General features: G+C 35.1%; 2 protein-coding genes and 1 non-coding gene across 3 annotated transcripts; 1 reads left to right on the top strand and 2 right to left on the bottom strand.

Moving 5' to 3' along the window:
* Positions 1–4817: 4817 nt before the first annotated feature.
* LOC113329288 lies at positions 4818–4978 on the bottom strand. Its single transcript, XR_003349803.1, has one exon. It is a non-coding gene; the product is annotated as a U12 minor spliceosomal RNA (small nuclear RNA).
* A 4821-nt stretch (positions 4979–9799) lies between these two features.
* On the top strand, positions 9800–11080 carry LOC113329031 (abscisic acid receptor PYL4-like). Its single transcript, XM_026575999.1, has one exon. It carries the CDS (start codon positions 10031–10033, stop codon positions 10721–10723), a length of 693 nt encoding a protein of 230 aa, XP_026431784.1. The 5' UTR covers positions 9800–10030; the 3' UTR covers positions 10724–11080.
* Positions 11081–16601: 5521 nt separating this feature from the next.
* On the bottom strand, positions 16602–19921 carry LOC113329264 (shewanella-like protein phosphatase 1). Its single transcript, XM_026576223.1, has 10 exons — positions 19615–19921; positions 19325–19425; positions 19090–19203; positions 18772–18984; positions 18405–18540; positions 18125–18303; positions 17759–17847; positions 17577–17646; positions 17180–17287; positions 16602–17049 (listed from the first exon to the last, which is right to left on the bottom strand). Exons 1-9 carry the CDS (start codon positions 19820–19822, stop codon positions 17201–17203), a joined length of 1197 nt encoding a protein of 398 aa, XP_026432008.1. The 5' UTR covers positions 19823–19921; the 3' UTR covers positions 16602–17049; positions 17180–17200.
* Positions 19922–20482: the final 561 nt, after the last annotated feature.

Below are 20482 nucleotides of genomic sequence, written 5' to 3'. Positions count from 1 at the left end.
TTCTTTCCGAAAATATTTATTATTATTCTCTCACAAAGTCAGTCTTTGATTTTCAGTTAACCAGATATTCCGTCAATATCAGACCTAATGAAATTTAGGCTATTGTCAGTTATGTTGACAAAGTCCACATTTTCTCAAATCACTTTACTTTGTTTTTTTCCAAAAGCTTGGAGACGAATATGGTGGTTTTCTTTCTTACACCTGTTTCAAAATTTTAATCGAAATATGATTAATTTTTATCATGATTTTGAATAAATCGAATGAGATATTGAATCAAAATTAAGTTTTCGTATATCTCTTCACTTATGCCTTCAATGCATGATGAGCATTCTCAAAAATTAGGCTATTACTTCTTAAGTTGTTGTGTTGCAAACTCAACTTTTTATCAAGACATCTGGTCTTTCTCCCTGCATTTAGGGATGCTTAATACGGTGGATTTATTTTATTTCACCGATTTGAATTTTTTAATCTTTTGTAGCATTTTTGGTTCCATTTGTGAAGTCAAGTGAATTGCTCATAACCCCTCCGGAAGAAGATAGCTAAAAAAAAAAAAAAAAAAAAATTGCTATCCTTTTATTATTTCTGAAAGTTAACCATGAAGTAGGTGCGAAGATCCGAAGTTAAGATATCAAGTCAGCTCGGTAATCAAAGATCAAGCTACGAAGTTTAGAAGATTTTTTTCAAGTTGCACACTACAATCTTCTTTTCCGTGTCCAACTTGAGGGGGGGTGTTGGAATATATGGCACGTGAAATCAGAGAGTACGTGCATATAAGATATCAGAAGACTAATTCAATTCTAGAAGATAACCTTCTCCTAGTCAAAGATAAAGTTTGTTATTTATCTTAGGTTTACTGTTTCTCTTGTAATCCTATAAATAGGAACCAATAAGCTACATGTAAACTATCTCAGAATATTCTGATGATCATGAATACAATTCACCCTACGGGGTTTCTCAGTGGATGTAGGTCAGTGACCGAACCACTTTAAACATTGTCTTCTTTGATTTCTGCTTTCCGATCTATGAACCCTCGATACCCATAATTTATTAGACAGGTTTGAGAACAAGTAGATATTTCACGGGTAAACACAAAAGAAGCTTAATCAAAAGATCATTATTATTGAGTACTAAAGATGTTGAGGATGATGAGTTTTCCCTATTACCTGCTGAAATCGTCCCCATCATCGTGTGCATGTGAGGAGAATTTTAGTGATAGAAGTCGGAAGGGTATAAGATTTAGATTTTGATCCCGGAGGATACTGGTAGTTTCAAAGGTCCATTCTAGGGTTTGGTTGGAATTAGTTTTGTAGAAACTCTTTGAATAAGTCAAACTTCCTCCTCCGTCCAAGTTATAGAGGCCGAAATTTCGATGTAAGTACCACCACCGGCTAAATCACTGGGAAATTTCGAGTCGAGGATAAAGGCCAATTAGTGTATTGAGCCTAGCCTCAACATGCCACCTCACGTGCAACATTTAAGTTGTCAATCTCAACATAACAGAGGCAAGTTGTGAGTCATCGTAGAGGGAAAACCTTGGGTCACATCACCAACTATAACCACAAGGCAAATTTTTTCTTGAGTTTCGGTTTCAAGAAAAAATTAAGGTTATACGTACCTGCGAGTTTTGCTGTCATGTGTCATAATTTGGGCCACGGAATAGAATTCGGGTCACAGAAGCAGAATTGGTTAACTAGGCGGATTTTAAGTCCTTTTTTCACTGCATCATTAAGATTTTTATTTCAGCAAGCAACCTGCAACCATGCAAATACGAACAGCAGTTGTAAAAGATGCAAATAAACTTCATTTGATTAAACTAGTGCGGTGACGAGACAGTGTCATGTTTTATAAGGGTTATTACCTAGTATGTCTACATATTCTTGAAATCTAAAGCGTCATGAGAAAATATAGGATGCGTTCATGGACTTGCTGCACATAAATTATTATTTGGGATTTCACAATTATCATGATACACTTGGGCATTAGGAGAATCATGCTCAAAATGACCCCAATGGTGGCTTTTCAAGGAAACAACCGACATTGGGATTTTTATTGGAAAATTTCTTGTTTGGTCCTAAGCCCATAAGGTTATTTATAGCAGGGTCCAACTAGATTTTATTTTTATTTTAAGGTCCAAAGTTATTTGAAAACATGGAAATGACTAATATACCCCTACTGTTTAAGTACGTGTAAAATAACATACTTCTACCAAATCGGGATTTTATTTATCTGGAGGTCCAAATTTAATTAAAACATATAAAGGACCATAGATTTGAGTACATAACTGCTACACTGTTTACAAATTTGAGTACATATTTGCTACACTACTTAGGAATATGAGTACTCCACAATTCACTTTACTTTATTGCAGCACCAGCACCTCTGCAGTCAACCATTCACCACTGCCTTCAGCTCCATCTTCTCAGTAATCTTCTATCTTGCTGCATCACAATCTTTTTAGCTTAAACCACAACTGCAACAGCTACATCAACACCATTGTCATTTCAATTCAGCTGCAACACAGACTTGTTCTTCTTCCCTGTTTAAACAGCACTACCATCTTCATAAACCCATTGAGACGAACATCTCATCCACTGATTTTTTTCACAGTAATCACCACCTACAATTCCTCCTCTATCTCATATGTATCTTCAGTTTACATCAGCAACCAAACCTTCTATGTTCCTCCAAATCCATTTGCAGCACACCTTCTATCAAACACACATCACAACCAATTTGTAACTTCATCAAGACCATCACCAATTTCACAAGCTTGCAAATCTGAACCAACAACAACTCCTGTTCCTATCATTCAAAATCTGTCATTTCTTGCAATAAGTTCTGAACTGCAGCTCCAGATCATCTCCATATCCAATTCCAGTACTGAATCAAACGTAACAAAGAGCATCTATTTCAGTATTTCATATACGTACTGAATCAAACATAACAAGGAGCACTTCCTATCAGTATGCGATATATGTACTGAAGATTCATGAACTACAAATCAACAATATGACAACAACAGGTGACAGATCTATGAAAAATAAGAGAATCGAAAGACATATTACAGTATTTCACATAAGTACTGAAGGCTAAGACTAAAAAAGGAGCAAAAACACAGCAAATAGCACTTGCTATCAGTATTATACATACATACTCATGGATCGAACCAAAAAAATTGGAAAAACTTCAAATAAAACAAAATTAGAAGAGTTTTGTAGCAGTACGCCATATATGTACTGTCAATTTATACACGACTGTAACAAACCTAAAAACCATAAAAGCGTCAATCAAATCGGTTTGATTATCAGAATACAATCAAAAAAACAAATCAAAAGAAGAAAAACCGAACAAAATAATCAAACAAGATGATTAGAAAGCATATCTGGAAACAGAAAACAAATATTCTCCTCGTAAATCATAACGATGCACCATCTTGTTCTTCTTCATTCAAAATAAGCTAGGTTTCTGTCAATACAGGATATACGTACTGTTGTTTCATACAAAAAAACAAATCTAAAAACAACAAAATGGAACTAGTATGATCAAATCTAATAACGAAATGAACCAAAAATGTGATTATTCATCTAGATTTAGTAAATAATCAAGAAATCAAACATTGAGATCAAAATCTTAATCAAACACCACAACAATTAGACCAAAAAAAAACAGTTTGTATCAGTATGCCACATATGTACTGTTGATTCATGAACTAAAAAATAATTGTATGTAAAGAATCTATCAAAATAACATAATCGAGAGAGTCTTATTTCAGTATCGAAGATATATACTTATGAATCAAACAACAACAAGTGATAAAACTAAGAACAAAACAGAATTAAAAGCAATTTGTATCAGTATGCAACATATGTACTGTTGGATAATACCCCTGAAACAACAAACAAACACGATTTTGATAAATAAAGAAGCGAAAACAACAAGATAGTCAAATCGAAAGTTCAAATATGTTAAAAACATCATAATCTAACCAAAAAATTGAATAATTATGATCAAGATTCATAAAAAACAAACCAAAACAAAAATAAACGCAAAAAACAAACAAAAAACGAAACAATAAAGTGAAAACGTAATCAAAACGACCCGATCTTCACAGATTCAGTTGAAAAAAAACAAACAAGAACAGCAAAAAGAGACATTACATAACATACCTTTAAATCTTCAAAGAGATCTTCAAAAAAACTCTAGCTCGTAATCCAAAAGAATGAGCAAAAATTGAGCAGAAGTAGAAAAAAGGAGGAGACGGAACTCAGATTTGGAAAAAATGGTGATTTTTTTTAAAGAAATATATATGTACTATCAGGGAATGGGTAGTTTGAGTATTTTTTAAAATGGATTATGACATCCCGCACGTGTACCGGACCAGGGGATAAAAAATTTGGTCCAATTTCCTCTTTTTCTTTTTATTATGGACCCCAGTGCGGACCAGGGGATAAAAAATTTGGTCCAATTTCCTCTTTTTCTTTTTATTATGGACCTTTGGTCCAATTTCCTCTTTTCCTTTTTATTATGAAGGTCCAATTTCCTCTTTTTCTTTTTATTATGGACCTCTGATTACTGGACTTACTGAACTTTAGTGGGTGGACCTGCCATAGGTCCAATTTCCTCTTTTTCTTTTTATTATGGACCTCTGATTACTGGACTTACTGGACTTTAGTGGGTGGACCTGCCATTAACTAAGACTACCACCTATTGGTAATTCCTACATTTTTATTTTGGGCCTGGCTTACCACTTGTCAAGGACCGACTTGGATATGGGCCAGTTAAGGATGAGAATAAAATTTTAGAGATTAAAGATTTGTAGGGTGGGAGGCCAGCACAAGTGAGTTCTGCAAAAGTAAGCAGCGTCAAAACCTGGCCAGCCTATAACCCCTTCAAAAATTATAGCGCAAGATTTTTTGCTTAGCTCTGCGAACGGCTTTCACCATTCGCTTTGTTTTTCTTACTCATTAGTTTAAGGCAATTTGTTATCGAATTCGATCTCAGTTTATATACACCATCACACTTTCGTCCATCTCTTCCGATGTGGGACAATATTGTTTGCCAACACACCGTAAACGTACGGTCCCTAGCAGGGCCGTCACTATGTAACGGGTTGGATCCTAGGTAAATTCGCCAAATGGTTTGGGTGATTTTTTTTGCTAATGTATAATTTTAGATGCTTATTTTTTTCCTTGGATACAATCATACAAGAAAAGGAGGTTTCTATGAGATCCTCAACCTCTAGAGTGGAGGCTCCAAACACTCATGTTCACCTCAAGTATAAGAGTCAGGATTCTAGCAATCTGAACTAATCTCAGTTGGTTTTATATTCATTTAAGCTAGATGCTACAATTAACAATGTGGAATACTGAAAAAAAAAAGAATCCATCATACAATAATTTATAAAGTAATATGGAGTGCTAATAAAATATATTTCTCTAGATTCATATAGATGCTTGTATTTTTATTAATTTTGGGTTTTAGGCAGCCGCCTATGCCTTAAAACGGTCCTTGTCTCTATTTCTTTCAAAAATGAAAGCTGAATCACCGTAATAATTTGGGTTCCGGCATGACCTGTTGATGGCTAGATCATGTGACTGGGACGGCCTAAGAAGGTGACAGGCATATACCGACCTAGTAATAGAAAAGAAAAATGAGAATGGTTATTGGCTAAATAAGGTGCACAAGAAGAGGTTTCACCTTGTCCCAAAAAAGCTCATCACTCATTCAAACTAACTTTTGAGTTACCTACAACCCACCAAAGAAAGGGGAAATTCTTTTTATTAGTTAAGGAAAACAAATGGGAAGTATCAATCAAATAAAAAAACACACAAAAAGATCTCATATATCATGAACTACACTTGATTCATTGTATTTGTATATAATGTCCTACTAAGGGCACACATAATTATAAAAAGACAAAAACTTAATCCAAGAGGATAAAAGAAAAATCTTGTACAAGATGTATACCATTACCATTAATATACATATTTAGTAATGCTAAGCTGACAATAGTATTCTAAATCCAAATCCACATCCATATTCATGCATGTATTAATATACACACACAAAATCAAATCACAATCTTTTGTGAGACTTTTAGACAAACTAGTGTAGTTTAAATAGTGTCATCTTGTGCAAGATACTTAATGTCAAAAACAGTAGTTGCCATGTTGTTCTCAGAGTTAAACCCCTTCCCCTTGAGGTACTCTTAATGAGAATATGTCATCGTTAACAAAAAGATAGTTGCTACAACTACTTAATTACACTTGCTTCTTCTTTAGTTGGCCAAAGAATATGCACTGCACTAGACTTACAAGTGCATGTTGCATGTGTTCTTGATTTTTACACTTTCTTGATTCCATAAAATTTATTGTGATCCTTTCGTTTCTTCTATGTTTCCCCGTTGCTTTTTATCGTCAGTGTTTCTCTTATCTAGATTCTTGATTTACACTTTCGCAAGCGATTTGCCACATATGTTTCTTTCTATTTTTCTATAAAAATGCAACTCCACAAATGGGGTTGTCATGGTTGAAGAAAAAGCAATGCAGAATCAATCCTTAGTCCACTAAATGTATGTTTGATAATTTCCCGGTTACCATTTCATTCCTTAATTCAAAAGAATCCAAACGATATATAAATCCATTTGATTCAGCTAAAACTAATCCAAAATATATACAATTAAATCCACTTGACTAAGCTAAGTTCATATAAATCCTGGCATAATACTCCCTCAATGTATTATTGTTCGGAAGATTCATAAAAAGAGATATTTTCCTACTAGAGAATCAAATAGTACCTCATACATATAAATGATTTTTCCCAAGTTGATTATACTAATGTATGGAATGATGATGAAATGTACATTAAACAAAGGGTTGTGGACCTTATGGTTGGTTTTCTTAGAAACTATTTGACAAGTTGTTATTTTTCTTAACATAAAGGCTGCATAAAAATCAAACAAATTGATAACCCTAATATGGAAAATCAAATCAAATCAAAATAAAATTTCCTCATAGTGGAGGGTTGGAACAGTTATCGGACTACAAGTTGTAGATCAAACCAGGCCAATATTCATATAGAACCTCCACTTGCTAAGTTTCTTCTACATACTTCTTCCAACTTCCAAAGTTGATTCTAGAGTGGGTGAAGAGAGATTATAATAGCAAGCTACTTGCATAATGCATATACCTTTAAACAAAATAGAAAATTTCCTACTTCTCTACTCATTCCATGTGGCATTATATGTTTGAGTATACCACATCGAAAACTAAAACCGCACAATGCAGGAGTGTAATAAATTCAGATAATTGATATCATCACCGGACGGTTTTCTGCTCCCCCGTCTCCTATATATAGTCGGAAATATGAAATTCTCTTAGAATAAGAAAGTTTTTGGGTTTTATAAATTTTCCTTATGTTCCCTGATTTACCCTCATCAATTTCAATATATTTATCTAGGAAATATGAAAAATATCAATTTATTAAGAGTTTTTATCCATTGGAAAGTGTAATTGTTCTTGGAAATTAATAAAGTCATTAACTAAGTTTGTTAATATCATGTTCTTTAATAAGGGTAAACATGGAAAAACCCATATTGGAAATGGTTTTATGCCTATTCATAGGGACTAAAGAATTTTACTTTTCGGCCTTTATAATAGGGCCGGAGGGAGTAGTTTATTACTTCCTTTGTTCGGCTAGTTTCTATAAATAAATGGTTAGAAAAAATAGGCTGGTTCGTTAATTGAGAAAGTCAAATGTTATTTTAATTTTTCGGGATCATTTTTCTCAACTTTTTTTGATGATAAGTGTCATATGGACCATTTCACTCTACTTCTTTTGCTGATAAATGTTATGGAGATCATTTCATTTCACTTCTTTTATTAACAAGTGTCACGAGTACCATTTTTAATGATTAATTTTTTTTAATTTTCTTAAGTTTCTCTAAAAATAAACTTGACTATTAAAAAAAATAAAGTAGTAGTTGTTTATAGCATTTTGGATGCACCCTTGTGAAGAAAAAAAATAATGATGAAGCAGGTGGCTTGACGTGTCGCGTCAACATTCAACCCCACGAGCGTCTTTGCACTTAACTCTTGCAAGTGGGAGTGTCCATTTGCGAAAACATTAAATGAACACCCTTGTTTGCTTCCTAAAATTACATTATAACCACCCTTTTTGTCTTTATATAATTACTAGCTGAATTTCCCAAACTGACCTCGTCAAGTTGCGCTAAGTGAAAGATAATGCCAACTCCCCTTGGATATATCCCTACTAATGAAAAAGAAGAATATCTTTATTAGCCATAAGTTGTTTTTAGTTGTCAATTATAGTACATAAACTTTTTCCACAAGTGGATTCTAAACTAGGATTAGTGGATTACTGTGTGTTTGTTTTGCAATTACCTGCTGTTTTGCTTCCGGATTATCCTCAAACTGGAAATGTAAACAATTTCTAGGCAGAATAAAACTATGGCTAGTGGCATGTATCTACAAGATTCACAGGTAATGTCATATGGGCTTTGGATAACAATAGTTCCGGTGACTCTGAATGATAAACCTACCTGTCGGAAAGAAAATAAAAAAAATCATAATGCGTTTTTTTATCCCATATTTCTTTATTTTTTATATATATAGTGATCCAATTCCTGAAAATAATACATTTTTCTTTACATATTTTTTTTTTGATAAACTTTTTTCATATATTTTGGTATTCTAAATAGCACATACAAGAAATAGTTTTTTGATTTCTAGAAATCAATAGTAAGAAAGTTGATTTTTTGTTAAACAAAATATCTTTACTTCTAACTTCTATTTCTAGTATCCATTATAAACATTCATTAGAGTATTAGACTTAATCTTAGAAACTATAACTTGGGATTCCAAAAATCAACCATAATATTATATAAAATATAACTGCAACCAATTATATTTATGATTTTTTTAATACACCAATTATATTTATGAATCAATCAGACTTCCATGAAGAAAAGAAAATGAAATTCTTTGGCATGATTAAGCCGTACCAATTGGGTGTGGCTAATGAAGCTGCCAATAGGACATCTTCATGTTATTTATTTATAAATACACGTGATCAACTTGTAGACAGAGAAAGAGGTACGAGGTGGTGGGTATAGTTTAAATTGGGATTGAATGACAAGTCCAAAATTTAGAGTTGGTAATTGTACTTTGATTCATTTTTTTGCAAGACCCAACTTGTAGCATTTTCCCCGGATTCTTTTTTTTCGAACGCGTTTGAACCTAGTGTTAGGTTTTGAGGAAATTTCATCGAGAATGGTTGATATTTCAATTTAAATTCATATCAAGTCCGATTTTGTGCACCCTTCTAACCGGCATTCGTATAAATTTTGATTAATTTCATTTGTTATATATAAGTCACAAGCTTTCACCATGCGTGGGAGTAGAACTGATCGTTGATTACCCAGCCTATAAGAAAAGAAAAGAAATCCAATACTCCATTACACATAATTAAATGGAGAGGTAATATAGAACATCCATACTACAGGATTATAAACAAAAATCTAGGAAATTATGTATCGGAAAAATTAGAAAAATAAATAAAAAATCTAACCCGCCGACGCAAGCTTAAGGAAAAAGTTATAGCCGTACGAGGTGGTGGGAATAATTTATAATTCTTTTTGTCAAATTATAAATTTCACTTTTATTTTATATCCATTTGATAATTCCAAAATTAGGGGCACTTTCGTAACTTGAGATTTTGCAAGTAGGCTTTTATTTCAAATTTTCAATACCCAACATGAAGTACTTTATAGTCTAAAAACTCCAACCTCTCCATTAGAAAAAAGCCAACCAACACCCTCTTTCTCATCCACAAGAAGATAATTTAAAACCACCACTTCTCAAGAAACTTTAAAGCTGACAAACTCATTGAATCTTTCTTCTTGTTAGCATCATCATCATCTCTTACAAATCCATCTCATTTCTCTCCAAAACACCATATAAATCCACACACTTTTTCTCTTCATCATATCATCAAATCAAAAGAAAAAAGAATGCCATCAACACCTCTCAAATCATCTCTACAACCTCACAGAATCAACACAATGATCTGCAGCCAGAAACAACAACAATCTAGCCGGACTTCATACCTCGACAGAGTGCATGATCATTTAACAGCTGCAAGAGCTACACCAATACCAGAATCCGTAGCAAGATATCATGCACATGAAGTTGGACCAAACCAGTGTTGCTCAGCGGTTATCCAAGTCATCGACGCTCCGGTATCAACCGTTTGGTCTGTGGTACGTAGATTCGATAACCCACAAGCTTATAAAAGTTTCATCAAGAGTTGTAATGTTATTAGAGGAGATGGTTGTCAAGTTGGTTGTGTAAGAGAAGTGCAAGTTGTTTCTGGATTACCGGCGGCTACTAGTACCGAAAGACTTGAGATACTCGACGATGAAAGACATATACTTAGTTTCAGTATGGTTGGTGGTGATCATCGTTTATCAAATTATCGATCTGTTACAACACTTCATCCTTCTTGGCCAGCGACAGGTAATAGCAACGCTTCTACCGGAACCGTTGTTGTTGAGTCATACGTCGTAGATGTACCAATCGGTAATACTAAAGATGATACTTGTGTTTTTGTGGATACTATTGTGAGGTGCAATCTTCAATCTTTGGGTCAGTTCACTGAGAACTTGGTGGGGAGAAATCGTTCACCGGCTGTTCATCGTAAGTAAGGAAAATCAAATCACATCAACAAAGTTCTTTTCTTTTTTACCTTTTTTTTTGTTCTGCTCGTTTTTCGGGGCCGGGCCGGTAATTTTCAGATGTGGATCAGATTGATCGGCACTATATCAGTTCCTCCACCCTTGTTCGGGAAGATCATCAAGTACTAGGATCGATTGATCAATGATCCGTTCCGTTTTGTACCGGTAAAGAAATGTAACGCTTATGTGAAATGATCTGCAACTATAAAAAACCGTTACAATGTCTTTTTGTTGGGTTATTTTCCCTCATTCTGTAATAAGTTATGACTTTATTTATTATTACACCATTGTAAAAACCATTTATGAATCTAGTTTAACTTCTCAATACCATAATGTTTTTCTTCTTTTTGTATAGTCCATTTGGTACATTTTTCATCACCAATGTGGCCTTTTACAGTCCATGGCTACTGGACATGCCAAAGAATGCACAACAAAAATAGTTAAATTGAAACCAAATCATAAACAAGATCATTGCCGACCCGATGTGCTGATCACCTTCTTGGACGGCTTTAGTTTTCAATTAGCTACAATTTTTAAAGAAAATTTCATTTTTGTTTCTGATTGGTAAAAAATTTGGTATTAGCGAGTGACTTTATCTCCCAATCATTTTATTACTGTCAGGTAACTTATGCATGATAAGTCTAATTTAGAAGAACAGTAAAAAGAAAAAGATTGTTCCCCTAAATCCATGCATGGGTATATTACTAGGAAGGCATGTTGCAACTAAAATATTGCAATATTGAATAAGTTTTGAGATTGATGGATACGGGAATCAAATTACAGCTACTCCTTGGTGTGCAACTTGGCTTAGGAAAATATATAAATCTCCCCCAACTTGGTAGTGTTATTATTTAATAAAGAAATAGTACAACCAAGTTGTATGTTTTTCTTTAAAGACTCTTCTTTCTTTTTCCAATTTCTTTATATGGGGTGTTTGTCTTTGAACAAGAGAGTTGTGATTACAAATACTGCAAGTTGATTTGCAAGTTGGGGGGCTTTTCATTATATATTAATGCTTCCCCACACGTACAACAACTTGCAATTTTGTTTATTTGCCAGTTAAGTTAGAATTTGAATCCTTCAATGGTAGCTTATTTTATTCTTTTTATCAATGAATGTTTATACGAGTTTGGAACTCAAGTTATCGACATTAAAATCTGGTAGTTTCTTTGATGGTCATTTTCTTTCACTGTTAGACAGTATCGAGTGCATATATTTCCAAATTAAACAAGAATTCCGAAGAAATAACTCAAGAAAAAATTTATATGATTACTAATAGGAGTATCAGTTTACTGGAATGGATGTCAAAATCTAAGTAAGACGAAGCTAGCATATTTGGATTTGTCTAACATGAACTTTGGTTCCCTCCTCGACGAACTGTGTTGGAAATTTATTCATCGTATTAATGAGTTTGAGATTACTTGTTACAAATATTAGCTCATTGTGTCTTAATCATCTCATTGTCATGTTTAGCTCATTAAGAGTTAAAAATTTGAATTTCAAGTTAGGGAATTCATGGATGCTTAACAAATGCAACGGGTAGTAGGTTACATTGATTTTACACTACTCTTTACTTTTTCACCGAAATTTGTCGACAACTGTGAAGCTGAAAATAGCGGCAACAGTTAAGAGATTCTAACTTATCTGTACTCGCCGGCAGTGACGTCAAAGTTACAATCTGTCGCTTAGCGTTGTTTCGGTTTCTTTTCGTCGGTGATATCGCCATGCATATAATTTGGCGGTTTGCGAGTTTTGAAACGGTCGTTGGTCGAAAAAATTGGTGTCATTTATTCCCTAAAATGGGTTAATGAAGCCATTTTTTCTTTAAGAAGTTGTCTTGTTTGTAACAATTCTATTAACAAGTGCATGACAAGTTTGTACTCTAGGTACAACGGAACCATGCATGCTAATGGCTCAAATCTTGCATTTGCATGTGAAGGCGCGCAACCAGCCAAGATTGATGCGTTACTTTGGTTGTACTTGCATATGGTGAAAGAAGAAGAGGATAAGTAAAACCAACACAATTGGAAGAAATTTTGGGTCTTGCCATGAATACTTCAAAAGGCTGACATTGCTTAGTTAAACCAAGTTCCCGTGTCTCAACGATGTTGATGGAAATTTTCAATTTCCTTTTAAGTAGATCTTTAAGGTTGTGCGCCACTACTCTAATTTACTTTCCATAGAAGTAAACACAAGAATAAACATAGAATCTTAGGATCATTTGAACGAATAAATTTCCCAATTTTAAATGAATAAATAAGTTTCTGCAAATCTTTAATACACTTAAAACGAATAATCTTTTCCAATTTTACACTAACAAATGAATATTTTTAGACACAAAACCTTAAATACTGAACTCTGAATATTTTAACAGTCATAAAACCCAAGAACACTTCAAATGAAAATAAAATTCAATCTACACGAACAAAAAAATTTGTGTAAGGGAAAATTAGGCGCAGGTCCAAAAAAAAAATATTCTCATTGTCAGGCCTACAATTAATTTTAGGTACCGTGACATCCATAATTATTTTCATGACACCCATAATTATTTGAAATTATTAAAAATGTCTGGATGACGGATTATGCATCAGGGGGCAACGCAACTTGGATATAATATATCTAAAAATCCACGCCTTAAGAGAGCTACGCAACGAGTACAAACAACAATATGAAAATTTTGTTTTTCATGAAAAAATCGTAGGTGATCATCATTTTAGGAAAATTTTTCGAAAACTTGATACATAACTATTATGCAACCACCAAAAAAGATGCATAACGAATTATGCAACCATTTTCTCCACTGCATAATAAATTATGCATCTATGACAAGTTATGTAACCATTGTTTTGGTTGATTTTAGTGTGTCCATAAAAAAATTGATGCATAATGCAGTATGCATATCAGGTTATGCATCTATTTTTCGATGCATAAAAGATTGTGCAACAATTTTCTCGATGCATAATGCATTATGCAGTCATATTTTCAGATGCATAACAGGTTACGCATCCATTTTCACGACTGCATAACATGTTATGTAGATATTATTGTAGGTGCATGACAAGTTATGCAGCCTTATTTTTTGTTGGTTTCAATACTAAGAAAAAACTAGCTGCATAACGTGTTATGCAACCATTTTCTGGACCGCATAACAAGTTATGCAAAAAAAAAAACTGCAGAACGTGTTATGCAACCAATTTCGAGAATGCATAACAAGTTATGCAACAAATTTTGTCGATGCATAACCTGTTATGTATCACTATTCACACCTCCATTTTCGCAATACTGCACACAATACATCCAACCAACACCAGTTGCACACTGCATCACCACCTCAGCTGCAATACCTCCAAACTCACCATTCTTGCACAATTGTCATTGCAACTTAGCTACGTTTCTTCCTGCTGCTTTCATACTCTAACCGAAAGCATCAGAATTCAGCCATAACTCCACCTGCAAGTCCTAATATGCATCTAAACATTGGCATAAGCTTCAACAATCCTCATCAGTACCACCTGCAATTTCTGTAGCCACAGCATCAGTCTTCTGCGACTGCAATCTAGCTAGGTACCCTTATAACAATCTCCAGAGCCACTTCCACCACTTCTCTGTCACTTCTACAAATCATCAACAAACCTCCATCTCTGCATTTTCAATTACCGCAACACCATATCAATTACAGCTTCAGTTAAGCTGCAAATCCAGTTGCAATGACTTCAGTTGCCTGCATCTTTATCAGCACCAGTTCAAATACCATATCATTGATACCCCATTTCAACCAATATCAACATTAGTTCCAATTCATGCTTGCATCTCCATAGCTGGAACTTCATCACTAGCAACAACAACAACATCACTATCTCCTCCCTTTATCTTTTGAAATCTACCAGGACCCATGATAATCACCACAATGCAATGCCATTTGAATTCATTTCAGTCACAGTTCAATCAACACCAACATTCACTGCATCTGTAGCTTCTTGTACCACCAAACTCCATAATTTCTCAGGTCAACAACAACAGTTATCTCCTCCCTGCAACCACAACACCCATTAACTCACGGTAACAACTTGTTGTTCTTCTATGCATCAGATCCCCTTCTCATATTAACAGCAGCAGAAATTCTTCCATTCAGATCCACCACAAGCCCTATTTCGAGAACCCTTAAGTTGTTTCTTGACCTCAAATCCTGTTGAAAGCAAAGGCGTTCCCTGTAATCTCATATTTGTATTCTTCTTGAAGAATTTTGAAGATGGGAACTGATGGTTTTGATTGAAATAGTTGTTTTTGTGTTTGGATTGAAGAATTGATGATGAAGTTGCAGTAGCAGCAGCAGTAGCCATGATTATGGAAGCAAAGAAATTGCAAAGGTTTTAATAATAAATCTGAAAACTTCACAACCGCAATATGTAACTTTTAAGAACCCATAACTCGATTCAATTTCATCATCAGTAGGTGCTCGAATTCTTCTTCATCGATTTACTGGAAATCAAAGATTAAGATGGTGATGAAGCTGTCAAGATCAAGAGAAGAAGAGATCTGAGATGAATCGGGTGATTTTAGGTTAGTTTGGAAAGAAGAAAAACGAAAACATAATTTCTCAAAATTATGGGCATGTGCATAATTTTATCACCGAGAATGGGTGCGTGCCTGAGAATTTCTGAGCATGAGTTTCACAGTGGGAAGAATCTGTAAAATTGGTTTGACTGTAGTTTTCACTTTTTGTAAACCTGAACCTTGAATCCTAATCAAATAAATTTACAGCCCATCATAAAATTAGGGCACGTTGAGGCACGTTTTGCATGTTTATGAAAGATTTTGAAGTGTACGTGATCAGTGACGCCACATTTTGAAGCCATATAATTGTAGCAAGGGGACCCTAGCTAATTTCTTTCATCTTATTACTTGTTATTATTGTATAGACAGATTGAAGCCGTCAAAGTGTGAACAATTGCACATAGAAACAGAAAGAAGAAGAGAAAAGACGCTCAGATTTGACCCTAAAGTTATCAATTTATCCATCTACCGATCTGATCTCTATTTGGCAAGTTGAAGTACAGTAAGGACCGTCCCATTGGCTGTATTTATTTTCATTGTCAGAGTACTCAGAGTCATTGGGCATGTGATCAAAGATTTTGGTGGTTGTTGTGATAAAGAAAGTGCATGCTGCTTTCTCATGAAGTTGCTCAGAAGAAACTAGCTTGCTAGCTAGTAGGGCAAGGGCCCCCATAGAAGGTTTAAAGTCTGGTGAGTGAAAACTACTGACACGCAGATAGAACAGAAGAAGAAAGGACTGACTTGACACAAATGGCTGTGATAAGTTCACACTGGGGAAACTTTGGAGAAACTCTCCTGTCCTCTCCGGTAAAGATAAGAAGGTAATAAGTTGTATGAGGTGTAATGGATAAAATCAAGAATCGGATAAATTTTAGAGCGGTTAGAAAGTCCGGTTAAAGATTCTATCTGTTTATATTTGGCTATGCCCTTAATTCAATCAACAGTTAAAAGGGTTCAAAAATCTGGTCCAGTATGGTCGTGTTTTTTTAGCTGGTCATGGTGAAAAGAGCTTAATGGGAATTCAGAACGGTTATTCAAACAGCGTTCTGTGATGGTGATGGAGTTGAGAAGTGTTATTAAACTATTTATCAGGGCCTAATTGACAGTTTGGTGTGGTAGTCCAAAAACAATGTTAGGAGAGCCAACACTCAACAGTTACAAGACCTTTTGGCCTGACTGTCTTCTGGTGGTTCCAGCATCACTTTCGGTTCAATTTTATTAAAATAAATAACAATCACTTTCAGATGGCTAACCCAGTCTCTGAATACAACTTCACTGAATTTTCACTACTACGGTAACAAGAAAACGATTTGTTTGTGGTTATATTATGAATTTTGATATACAGTATCATTTACGACACTTCTGTTTTTAGTTAAATGAGTGACCTGTATAAAGAGTAGTTGCATGTATACAATTATTGGACAGCAGTAGAACATATGTAATTATGCACTTCAACGGACTACACTGCAAATTCGCTACTGATTACCAGAGTGTTGCATGCTGATGGTGTCTCCAGAATATGAGTGCAAACCATACTTATAATGCTCTTCTTCTACTACATCTTTTTCTTCTTGAAGAGATGAATATCCCAATATATAACTGATTGCCTCATTAGAAATCTGGTTGATACTTAAGCACTGGCTAATCTAACATGCGGAAAAGGGGTCCAGGCGTCCAGCAGTTGAGTGTAAACCACTTTGTATCCTCTAGGAAAATAAATACTCGAGCCGAAACCACGGTTCCTGAAACATTTATCAGATTTAGCTATTAAGTCCAAACTAAAGAAAGACATGCACTATAATTCATCTGCTTAGGTGAGAGTTAGAAAGCATTGAACGAAGAAGAGTTTCTCTTCAGGCACATATCTGTTACCTTGTAACTCATTCGCAATCTTCATGTGTAGTCAACAACCTGAAATTCGCTAAACATATCCGTTCTGCTCCTTATTACCCTTGCTTCATTGTCTATTATTTCTAGAACCTGATCAACAGAAGTTCAAAGTTTAGAACTTGCTATCTTTCAGCTATTTTAACTGATAGGCTTAGGAAAGTATACCAGGGTTACCGATCAAAAAAAAATAAAAATATACCAGGGTTAGGAGATACATATGGGAGAAAAAGTTGGGGACATTTGATGAAATTGAGGTCGCATTTATACTAAATTATGTACCACATCTATGTCAGAATAAAAGCAAAGCGGCCATGTGTACTCCGAGCTTAATAAATGCATTTATGTTATATGAGCAGGGGTACAGAAACAAATAGTTTACCTCTGGTCTTGAATTAAGGACTCCGCTGGACATTCCAACATCCACACGCCATATACTACAACCATATTTACTGCATTTCAATACGGAACCCACTTTCGCCAATTAGCATACAGAATGTGATAATTGAACTCTGTCAATATCTTGTGCGAGCAAAAGATCCATAAGCAAGAATAAGGAAGTACCAATTTATGCCTTCAGTTTGAGGAGTATGTCCCACAACCATTGCTTTACCACCTAATGCTCTCAATGTCTCTTGCAGAATCGAGTATATCTGATTCAAGATAATAAATTAAGTTTAGGAAGCAAAGATTTAGAAAATAGTAACAAGATAGAAACATCAAAAATAGTAATCATAGAATAAGCTTGGTAAACTTAGACATCAACTCATACACTAGTACAAACCCATATGAACAGGTTTTGGTATGTCAGACACAGTCGAGTTCATCAAATTTAATACTTCAACATTGAAGTCACCATAGAGTCGTTGATAACTGACAAACTTATGCCATGAAAGGATATATGTAAAAGCAAAATCGAAAGTAACTTGCCTGGCGCGCTTGATAATCCTCCATGTCACCGGTCTGTCCGGAGTACAACCGGTTCCAAACAACACTATCGTAGCCTCGTGTGGCTATGAAAGGGAGTTCAGGATCATTATCACCATTCTCGTCGGGACCTCGCATCCAGCGAGATACCTTATCATTCATCTTCTCCACGCCATATGCAACTGGGAAAGACCAATAAAGTTTAACTATAGGGTGATGGAGAAAGAAAATTTGGTAAAAATATTGAGCAGGCAAAGGGAAAAATTGATTAACTTGTCCATACCGTGGTGAGGAAGAAGCCCACCATGACAAAACACCCAATCGTCGACTTTAAGGGCAACAGGATGACGTGACAACTCACGCGATAATAAACCTCCTGGTCTTAGAAGCATAGATCTTGCAATGACCCCCTTTTGCTTCTGTCCTAAGACAATAATTAATGAGACAAATTATTCGAAAGAACTATGACATCCCTAACAATTCCTTCTTACTCCTTGTCAACCTAAAGACATCCAAACCTATTTCCAGACATATTCAATATTTCTAAGCGAAATGCTTTAGCAGGACTTTAAAATGCACCCAACGGCTCCACATCCACAAGGCATACAATGAAGAAGTCACGAATCCAACAAAAGGAAGTACACGAATACCTGCAATATATTCCATGGTCCCCAATAACTCTCATTCATCTTACAATCTTGTTTCCATTGTTCAGAGACACTAACCCAATCTACAAAAGCCTCATCCCAATTATCCCCGTAATTCTCCAAGTGGTGTAAGAAATCAACACATTCTTCAAAACCTCCTTGATCAACATATCTGAAATCGCCTTCTACATTCATGGTCTCGTGATTTCCGTTCACCTATAACAACAAAACAAAATTAAAATTGGAAAAACCAAACAAAAGAAAAGGTACACTAGAAAACAAAGAATACAAAAGAATCGGTTTGTTTAGCAATTGAAAAACCTGAAAGACAGCTCCACCATTAGCTTTTGCTTGAATATGAAGTGAACGCAACAACGATAGAATAGCAATTTCATCTTCTCCTCTATCAAGTATATCTCCTAGTTGAACCAATACCTATACACATAACAGGCAACACACATCCCATTCAATAAAACCAAGCACAAGAATCACATTTCTTGTCTCTCAGTAAATTAACCAAGCAACAAACGGACATAATAGAAGGATCATTAGTTACCGTCTCTCCACCAATCCATGTATTCCGACCATCTGAGCTCAAAACACCAGCCATCTCAAGTGCACTTCTAGTTTGTGACATATCACCATGCAAGTCTCCAACTACATTTAATCACACCAAAGCAATCAGAAACTAAAACCCAATTCTAATTCTACACTATAATCAGGATTTTGACCAAGTTATGAAAATTAGGCCCTGACCAAATGAGCTATCACTAATTTAACAATCTAAACACCAAAACATGAAATCTAAGATTAATATAGTAACGGGTTTCTGTTGAGAGATGTTACCAGCAATGATTCTACGGCCAGGAGCTGATACAAAAGTAGGTGGATTTCCAGTAACAACAATGGGTTTCAATCCACCTCCTCTAATTCCTCCTCCTTTACTTGTATTCTGTAGAGAAGTTTCAACTGTGAGTTGTTGATTTCTTTGAAGCTGAGAAACTGGTTGTTGTGGGCGGTACAAAGATGATGAACTTAATGACAGAATACCCATTTCTCTCCTATCTCTGTTTCTGGAACAGAGGAGTTTTTCTTATCTTCTTTCTTCCTCTTCTTTTCCTTTCAGTTCACAACATGTCAGCCAAGTGTTTGATTTCTTTTTTGGGTTTTTTAAAGGGCCCTCATTTGTTCCTATTGGTGCTGATAGTAATAGTATATTCCAGTGGGTCCCGCTGGGTGTTCTGATGATCGTAGAGCCACCAAGCTACAATACATTAACTTGTTTTGGTTCACTTAGCTTGCTAATTAGGGTGACAAATACCCACTCTCACTAGTGCATAACAAAAGGCGTGGCCGGCGCCGGTGTAGTACAGTCAATGGGTGATAATACCGAAGAGATCTGATTTTGAAACTCGCTATCACCAGCTTCTTTATTAGGAATCAAACAAGAAAAAGGAAACACGAAAACCACCTGGCAAGCTCAATCTCACTAAAAAAATTCTGTTATTTTCTTTTGGAAGCATAATTTTCCTTTGATGGATTCATTAACCTACGTAGTGATATTTTAGAAGAAAATGACTTTCTTGTTTTGGGTTTTCCCTCACTCACATTAAAGTGTGGGTACGGATTTTACTTTCATCAAGTGGTGGTGGTGCACGATGTTGGCCCTTTAGTCCAACCAACGGTCATCATTGAAGTGATCAAACAGTAGTAG

The sequence above is a fragment of the Papaver somniferum genome, unplaced genomic scaffold (genome assembly GCF_003573695.1).
Source record: "Papaver somniferum cultivar HN1 unplaced genomic scaffold, ASM357369v1 unplaced-scaffold_115, whole genome shotgun sequence".
Taxonomy (NCBI): domain Eukaryota; kingdom Viridiplantae; phylum Streptophyta; class Magnoliopsida; order Ranunculales; family Papaveraceae; genus Papaver; species Papaver somniferum.
The sequence above is the reverse complement of the archived record's forward strand: the minus strand, read 5'-3'. Positions and strand labels throughout refer to the sequence as shown.